Source organism: Helicoverpa zea, chromosome 26 (genome assembly GCF_022581195.2).
Source record: "Helicoverpa zea isolate HzStark_Cry1AcR chromosome 26, ilHelZeax1.1, whole genome shotgun sequence".
In the NCBI taxonomy this organism is placed as follows: domain Eukaryota; kingdom Metazoa; phylum Arthropoda; class Insecta; order Lepidoptera; family Noctuidae; genus Helicoverpa; species Helicoverpa zea.
In genome coordinates, this window is record NC_061477.1 from 5,082,272 (window position 1) to 5,091,560 (window position 9,289).

At 33.7% G+C, this 9,289-nt stretch overlaps 2 protein-coding genes across 4 annotated transcripts; one reads left to right on the top strand and one right to left on the bottom strand.

Annotated features, from left to right (window-relative positions):
• Window positions 1–85: 85 nt before the first annotated feature.
• LOC124642859 (zinc finger protein 436-like) lies at window positions 86–4,675 on the bottom strand. Of its 2 annotated transcripts, none has more exons than XM_047181610.1 (9): window positions 4,445–4,675; window positions 4,181–4,300; window positions 3,393–3,962; window positions 2,938–3,140; window positions 2,571–2,678; window positions 1,901–2,131; window positions 1,615–1,726; window positions 1,116–1,220; window positions 86–770 (listed from the first exon to the last, which is right to left on the bottom strand). In XM_047181610.1, the coding sequence occupies exons 1-9, from the start codon at window positions 4,574–4,576 to the stop codon at window positions 621–623; spliced, it is 1,731 nt and encodes a 576-aa protein (XP_047037566.1). In that variant the 5' UTR covers window positions 4,577–4,675; the 3' UTR covers window positions 86–620. The 2 variants fall into 2 exon arrangements, with proteins under 2 accessions (XP_047037566.1, XP_047037565.1); XM_047181609.1 differs by having other exon boundaries at window positions 1,901–2,134.
• Window positions 4,676–4,865: 190 nt separating this feature from the next.
• LOC124642863 lies at window positions 4,866–7,147 on the top strand. 2 transcript variants are annotated; one of them, XM_047181613.1, is made up of 4 exons: window positions 4,866–5,409; window positions 5,603–5,870; window positions 6,506–6,596; window positions 6,695–6,938. In XM_047181613.1, the coding sequence occupies exons 1-4, from the start codon at window positions 5,080–5,082 to the stop codon at window positions 6,744–6,746; spliced, it is 741 nt and encodes a 246-aa protein (XP_047037569.1). In that variant the 5' UTR covers window positions 4,866–5,079; the 3' UTR covers window positions 6,747–6,938. The 2 variants fall into 2 exon arrangements, with proteins under 2 accessions (XP_047037569.1, XP_047037570.1); XM_047181614.1 differs by lacking the exons at window positions 6,506–6,596; window positions 6,695–6,938 and adding an exon at window positions 7,029–7,147 and having other exon boundaries at window positions 4,867–5,409.
• Window positions 7,148–9,289: the final 2,142 nt, after the last annotated feature.

Sequence of the window (9,289 nt, forward strand, 5' to 3'; positions counted from 1 at the left end):
AACTTTGTACCAAATCATATTTAAAAATTCATATTTACTTTCTCCGGTCCAGGGAACTGAAGAAAAAAATATTTAAACAATCATATTTATTTCTTTTTTTTATTAACATAATAATATTAAACTAATTACAAGTTACTGCACAGGTACATATTTACAAATTAACTGACTAGTCGTGCCATAATGTAAACAGCATAATTCATTTTTAATGTATGTGCCTGTTTTCGTTGGTAAATGGCAACCCCAAAAGAAGATTACAAACGCTGTCACTGCGCTGGATTGCCTGACCATAGAGATATAAGAAGACAATCCTTTCTTACACCCAATGCTTTTATTTTGTTTTATTACCTAAGCACGGAATAAGGAAAGATGAGCAGAGATAGGCAGGAAGGCCAGACACCTTTTTCTAGATCAAATTAGTATGGTGGGCATGACTAAAACGGATTTAGGGAGTTCAAGTTCTTTGAGATATCTGTCAATGATTTTTGGTATTACAAAAAAGGTCTGGTCCATAGAATGCGAAAATAGTAACGTTCCTCGTCCCCCGCTCACTCGCATTTTGGTAAGCTATTTTCTTAGGCGATTTCTCCGCTAATCATTTTGTTCTCCATGGACCTAACATTTTAATTGGCTAATAAAATACTATGTTTGTGTTGTGTTTTCTGATGTGTCTTCAAGGCTGTTTGCTGAGCGAAGGTGGCGGGACAAAACTCGCATTTGTAAGGCCGTTCACCAGTGTGGGTACGACGGTGATTCGCCAATATTCTGTTCGCCTGAAATAAATATTTGAAAAAATTATCGTCATTTTTAGATTTCATTACGGAATTTAATCAAGTGGGAGAGAAAAATGTATTGCAATTAGGACTTAAAAAAATATTTAAAAAATGTTGTTTCCCGCTACTTAACTGTGCCTCATTGGAACTAAATCCCGTATTGGATAAAATAAAGCCATGGAGTAGCTTCCCAATAGTCAAAGAATTTTTCAAATCTGTTCAGTAGTTTTAGAACCACAAATAAACAAAAATGTTTCCTATTTATTATATTGGAATATAATTGGAACATTGATTCTTATATTAGTAGGTATGGATAAAATATAAATCAGAAATACTAATACTTACACTAAATCCTCTTCCACATAGATCACATATTTTATTTTTAGGCAATGGTATCTTTTCGTGTACACCTTTTATGTGTTTACGCAAGCCATAACCATTCGAAAAATACTGAAACAAATACATTAAAATACATAAAGAAATAACATGGGCGTAGAAAAAACATATACGGTAATATGAGGAGCATATTAGTAATATAATAGATAGATAATTTCTCATTAAACATATAATTTACAAATTATCTCTATTATTTAGTCTGGGGTGGATCTTTAGTCCCATTTGGGCGCCAATCACTTGAAGGCGGAAGTCCCACTTGGGCGCCAACTTTTTCTATACTAGATGCATACCTACAATCTTTCATCTTTATGATTAATTACATACTTCGTTTTAAATATGCAATTGATATACAAGAAATAACGTTATTTACCTGCTAGGTACGCTATTTACTAAACAAATAAATGGACCTTTTGCAACAGTTAATTGAAAACAAAAAGATGGGACATACCTTATTACATATCTCGCAATAATGCTTCGTGACTTTCATATGCGCTAATCTGTAATGATTGTTCTTGTACACCATACGGGTAAATATTTTACCACAGTCTGGACATGGTATTCTGAAAAAAAAAACCTTTTTTAAGATGTTTTTGTATAATTTGTACATAATCCGTTAAAAGTTAATGTACAGAACACTACATAAGTGTTATATATTATTTAAGTAACCTCTATACATATAATAAATACCTTATATGCCTGTCAAAAGTAAATAATACATGAAAAAGTACACTCACCGTTCTTTCTTCTTAGGTTTATGTTTAACCGACTCCTGCAAATGTCTTTTATATTTATAAATGCTGGGAAACTGTATATCGCATTCCACACAGTACCGCATTTCCTTATTAGAGTCGAGAGCCTGCAAAGACGATAGTAGTTCCGGATGCTCAGCTCTTAAATGGCTCTTGTAGAATTTGTATGCACGGTACTGCCGATTGCATATGGTACATTGCTGGGGTTGGTGGTTCCTACTAAAAAAAATATATGTGAGAACATATAGTTTAGTTGTTAGAAATAGTTGTTGAGGGAAATAAAAAAAACACGCAATTTGTTACTGTTAACTAGAGCAGAAAAAACTGTGAAATCGCGCCTTAATGCTGGTATGGCGATAGTTTCGGGGCGTCTACACGGTGCATGTAGCTGGAGCAAGTCAACGTGCGCAAGTGACAAGAGCACGCGGGTTAGTATTTTGCTTTGGTACATGCGCGAGTCGCTGGACCCGCACTTTTTTAAAACAATATAATGTATCCCAACATGCGCAAGCTACTTGCACCGTGTAGATGCATCCTAAATAAGATATCAATGATAAATGCCCCGAAATAAACATGAATAACTCAATCTTTCTCTGTGTGAGAAGAGGCCTGTGCCCAGCAGTGGGACGATAAAAGGTTTATAATAAATACTTACAAGATATGTCTTTCTAGTTTACGCCTACTCGTGAACTTTTTATTGCAGTGATCACAAATAGCTATCTTATGCATTGATTTGTAGTGTTCGCTAAATACTCTGAGAGATCTGTAAGCCAAAAAATACCATTGTAAATACAGAAGAGAAATACAATGGGAATCCGAATATGAAGTAATATTATCATTAAGAAAATATATGTATAAAAATTTCGGCACCCTGATAAAAAGTAGACTATATGCTTCCTCGATAAATGGGCTATCTAACACTGCAATAATTCTTCATACTTCATACACACCAATACCTCCCGAGATTAGCAGTTTCAAGCAAAAACCTGATTTTTAATATTATTTAGATATTTCTCACTTACCCAAATTCCAATGAGCACTCCTTACAAGTATGAACCTTTGTGTGCGCTATGTTAAAATGTTTCTTCATTCCTCGGAATCTAGTAATTTCTCCACAAAGCTTGCATTGTAACATGAGTGTATGGACTCTCCAATGTTCTTCAAGATTGGACTGCGAATTTATATTTTTTTGTTTGCATGCCAAGCAAGATGTTGGGTATTCTATCTGTAATAAATTTTGTTATTAAAAGACGTAATAATTATATATACTTTCCATACAGCAGTTAATAAAGTATTGCTTTTGCAATGAAATAAAATTGAGTACATAGAGAAAATTTATCTTTGCACCACCTCATTTCAAACAGCCCTGTTTTTGATAACCGCTAGCATGCTAGTAATGTGGTATGGCAGATACTGTCAGAATCTGACTGCAAGGCTGGAACATTATTACGAAAGCAGAAACATAAAACTAATGTACCTTCAAATGACGAAAGGTTTGATGTCTGAAATAGTCCAATTCTCTTACATATCCAAGACTGCATTCCATACATTTATAAGGAAATGATTCTAAAGTACGTTTTGCTCTGTCTTTGTCTAAAAATTGCTCTATGGCCTCGTCATTTAAACAAACCTCCTCTGAATGCTCTTTACGATTGAACAAAACCTCTTTCTTTGTGATTGTCGCATATTTTTCATATAACTTTTTAATACTTTGAGATTGTTTTATTCTTTTTTTAGGTTTTTTATTCTCTATTGTACAGTCTAAATCATGTTCTAGTTTAAATTCTTCATAATCTGTATCGTTATTGTAAGATATATTGTCAATTTCATCTTTTATGTCTTCGTTATATTCTATTTTTATTTCTGGATCTATTTCTGTGATGTTTTCATCTTTATATTCAATAATGGTTTCGTTTTGATCAGGTAATTTATCTTTGTGGTCCAGTATAATATGTTTTTGTTCCTCTTCATCAATATATTTGTACTCATAGTCATATTGTTGTTTCTGTGTAATTTTTATATGTGACAAGGTGATTGGGAGGTCGCTCTGAAAGGAAAATTGTTTTTAAGTATCAAATAATATCATAAGATACAATATTAATTAAAAAACAATATGTGTCTGACAATAAACTCAAAAATATGTTTTAGGGCACAAATTAATATTAATAAATACTATTTCTGGGAAATATACTAAGACTTAACACTAAGAAAAATACTGTATTGTCATTGTGTCATCTACAGGGTATATAAAAAATACATGTTTACCTCGAAGGTCTTTACAAACTGTAAGAGCCTGTATTGAGCAGTCTTAATGCGAGATCGAAACAGTCCCAGTTTGTTTATTAACGCCACACATTCCCAACACAGCAGTAAGTCTTTAAATTGCTGAAATAACAAATAATTAATATAGGAGCACATAGGACCTATATTTTGTAGAAAAGGAAGTAAAATAAAACTGGTTGAATAAAGCTTCTAGGAAAATATTAATGCTGGCCATGAAACTTAGAAAAACTACTGAAAAATACGCACATGTGTTACATCTCCTCTGAGTCCATTAAACAATGTTTTGTTGTGACCAGTCACACATGCGAGGTTTCTATCAGCGCTTAAACAGCCATGGCATATCCATAAAAGACGCTCACACTCTACTTTGACATCCATGATTATTGATGTTTTTATGTTCAACACATTTATTTTTGTTTTGCAGGCGTATTTGATTTCGAAAAACACAAATTCGTGATTCGCGTTGTTTGACGTTTGGCTATTGACACAACAGTGCGTTCCGAAATTTCAATTTTCTTTCATTCCATTTCAGTAGGACAAGTAACAGCTGCTGTAACCAGCAACTAGCATAATACATTTAGTCGATTTAGTAAACAGTGCCAGCAACCCAGCACCTCTCTATTTGTGACATTTATTGTCAAAACAAAACGTCGTAACTCATAGACAAGACTACTAGACAATATTTCAGTTTTTCAGTCGATGTCATTTGTTCTATTTCTCGATTTGTTTTATAAATCTAAAATACTTCTATAAAGTAATAGGGCAGTATAAAACTCCATATAAATTGAGATAATCGAAACTATAACAGAATAAAACTGTTTGTATCCCAGTAAGGCAATGGAATGTTGTAAAAATCTAATGTTTTGAAACGTATATCAACAATGTCTTCGGGTCTAGAGCATGAAGATCTGGAGAATGTTGCTCTCGTTAGAATGGAGGATGTACAACCATCACGGGACAGGATAGACAGGACCGTAGACTTGCAGAGCCCGCCATCTGACGACGAGGAAATATTCGAGACGTGTATTATTGACAAAGTGGAGTACGACAATGAATGCGCGATTGACGATGATAGTGACTCGAATATCGGAAGTATGGTATCCATTCAATCTGAGGAGATGGTAGAGGAAGAAGAGGAATCTAGTGATACTTCAGAATTGATTGTTCCCGAGATTTTGGACCCACCCACAGAGATAATAAATGAACCAGTTGTGAGTGCATTTTCGCGCCCTTGAACATTAGATTGCTACTTGATATTGTTTTTTGGTGCTCTATTGTCTTTTGTTAGAATGTTTAAACATATTGAACTGAATATTTATTTGGAATAACTGCCTTGCATTCTTTCTGTTAGCCTTGATAACTTTTCCATATTTTTTTAATATTATTTTTTTCTTTTTTATTTAGCAAAGGCCAAAAGAAGTGAAGACCAATGCCAAACCAAATCAATCAGACAGTTGGCCAACATTAGAAATATTACCAGGTGGCGTTATTAAAAATGCTGTTGATTGCGAAACGTTTCCCTCCAAAACTGCAGACAAAACTCCCCGGAAGGGAGAGATGATGTATGCATGTGCCAAGTGCCCACAGGTGTTCAAATACCTGTTCTGTTTGGTTAAACATGTTAAATGGCATGAGGAACAGGCCAAAATGGTTGATAGGACACCTAATTTAAGTGAGTACAGCATTTTTTTTCTATGTTTTTTCTTTCAAAGAAAAATAACTTATATTTTACATGAATGATCTTAAGGGTCAATTCCCACTGAAAGAGCAGCTGCCGGCAGCGGCCGTAAGAGCACGGAAAATGTAAGAGCGCGGCGCGGTGCGGCGCCGCGCGGCCCGCCGCGCTCGCGCTCAATTCCTTGCAATTACGGCCGCTGCCGGCCGCTGCCGGCCGCTGCTCTTTCAGTGGGAATTGACCCTAATAGTCCTATTATTGATTGATTCAATATGCCCTTTATATGGTGTGCAACAAAGAGTATTTTGGAGCGGGTTATAGATATTACAATCAGTCAAATCAATTTCTACAATAATTAAATCAGATATTATTAACAAATAATATAAAATGCTGTAGTGGCCATATTGTGGTAATGTGGTGTTACTTATGAAGGAGATATAATTTAAAAAATAAATAAAGGTAAGTCTTGTTCACAGTTTTTCGTGAGTTGATTTAATAATTGTAGATCCACCAAACTTTATTGGCCATTATTTGAATTTTAATTTATAGCCAGTTGCCACAATATGGCTTTTGGTTGGTCTATAATCTTTCACAATATTTTTTTTTATTACGTTGAAATTTTTTTGTTTCAGGTACACTGGAAAAAGAGTTGGTGTTAGTAAAAAGAGAGAGAAATGATTTAGATAAGACATACAAAATGCAAAAAATTGAAGTTTATGCTAGGTTAGCTAATATTATTTATTCATACTAATAAGTACCTAAGAATAAATTGAACCTTTTCTATGATTTCTATTTTCATTCGTTTTTCCTTTTGATTTCAGGATTGCAGCTGCAATAGAAAAAATAAAGAATACAAGACACATTTTTAAATAAAAAACTTTTATACATTTGAATCATGGTTTTATTTAATCCTTCAATAGGCCTACTAAAGTCTACTAAATCTGTGATTAGATGCTTTGAAATGGAAGCCAAGTGCCATTCTAACTAAATTCATCAGTTCATAAAATCAGATTATCCTTTTTCAACTTCTCTCAAAATAGCACTTTTTCAAGATAGGTTATCGCCCACATAGGCTCTCACTTCAAAGCTTTACCCAAATTGGCCAAATATTAAAAATATTATCATAATATCCTTTTTTGTACTCCATTATTTCAGAAAAGGGTGAATCAGAAGAATACGTTTGCTTGCACACAAGTAAGAAGAAAGTAGGGTTACCAGAAGCAAAGAAAAGCAGACGGAAACAACCAAAGAGATTAAAGTCGTAGTAATAAGTCTCACTGGGTTATTTTTTATGAAACATTTTTATAATTTCCGCACACTCCACCGCCCCCATCGAATTTAGTAAATCATTAGATAGTTAAGATATTCAGTAGATCTTCACTTTTTTGCCTTAAGGTATGTTTTGAATTCTGGCTGCAGACTGCAACTGACGCGACTGCATGAAGTTGGTTGCAGCTGCACTACTGGTTTTTATGTAATAACATGAAGCATTTTGGATCGAAGCGCCCGCATTACGTGTCTTCGCTGTCAGATATCTGAAGCAGATTTCATCACAGGCGCGGCATGTACGGTCGGCAGCCAGAATTCAAAATGTCATTCAAAACCTTTATTCTGTGTCCAGAAACATTGGCTAAAAATATTCATTCGTCCATTTACACATAGTCCACAGAAAATAATATACCTACCTAATGTATGTCCGTGTATAATGTTGAATGTTTCAGTGTTACATGGTGTGTATTTTTAAAGTAGATCAGTCTTATCATAAGTTTAATATATGTTGTTGTTAATAAGTTGATTTAAGTGCCTGAAGCTCATACTTTCAATTTTCAAAGACTTTGATATATGTACAATATAGGAAGAAGAGAGATTCTAGACTTGCTTATGAATTATGTAAGTTGTACCTACTTATAATGTTTTGGTTTCCTTATGAATATTCTGAACTTTTATCAATAATAGATCTCTTTGGTGGCAAAAAGTTAGACAGAGATAATTACTGAGAAAAATGTAAGTATATCAAAATCTTTGGTATATTGGAATGCTTGGCTTGTAAGACAAATCGAATTGATGAAGTTATGAAATCGATTTTATAGTAGGTACAAGCCTGGAACATCGGAAGGTTTTAATTACTGCATGAAATTAATTTATTGACTACGCGATGGGTCTTGCTTTTATTTCATATTTTATCAGTAGTTTTATTCTAGCATTTTTGCGGTTATATAAATATCTGTCGCCCGTGCAATTTTTTGGGATAAAATAGAGAGTGCACAATCTAAATGTATTTATTTTGGCAACTATAGGTTTGTAAGTAAGACTTACTTACATAGTAAGTTTTTATTTCTACCTATAGGTACCTACTGCACAAAGTAATGGGGATATATTTGAAAAAGAAAATGAATTATCAGCAATTTTACTGGGCTTACGATTACTTTGCTATAAATATTCGTCAATTACATTTTAAGCAAAAAAAAAACCATCTTGGTACGTCGACCAATTTAGGCATTTTATTTTTGCAGATTGTCGTTACATTGAAAAATGAGCCTTATTACTTCAATACCAAATGCTATTTAAGAATGAAGACTTCACGGCGTTGTTAAGTAGATCTTTTATTGTGGAATTCTTTCAAATGTAACAACAATCTGTATAGATAGGCCGATTTGCCAATCATCAGTTAACTTCTATCTGAGAAATAAATATGGCGGTTTGACATACAAAAGAGTACGCTCACAAAAAACCGAACATATTCTTCAGATAAAAGTTCTCTGTTGATTGATAAATCCGGCCCTAAATTAATGATTGGACTATGTAAAAACGGCGTTTCTTATTTAAAATACTGTCTCGAAATAAGTATATGTATGTATAAATCTAAGTTAACTAACCACATCAGGGGCCCGATTCTCCTAAGTTTACTTAAGCAACATACGATTCACGTTCGACTGCGATCCAATCCCGACTCGATTACAATTGAAACGTATGTGGCATTCCGCTATTTTTTCATTGAAATAAACGTTTTTATCCTTTTCTGTCATTCAATAATGAATAATTTTGTCTGCAAATGATTAACTATTGCCATATGATTGTAGAGCAAACTACCGTACAGACCAAAATCACCAAAATAGCAGACCAATCGCAAACCAATCAAATGTCGTTGGAATACGATTGGTCTTATATTAGTAGCAGAATGCCCGATATGGTTAAAACTGCTAATGCGATTCGTTTTCTATTCGATTTTGACATTATTAACTTAGGAGAATCGGGCCCCAGGCCATAAATCAGGTCTAGTTCATAATAACCAATGTTGTTGAATTCATGTTGTTGTGTATAAATCGCTCAAAATACATAGTTATTCATACATATTATGTTTAGGTACTATAAGGATTGTTAATTTATATATAGATACTGGTTTTTAATTAGTTTAG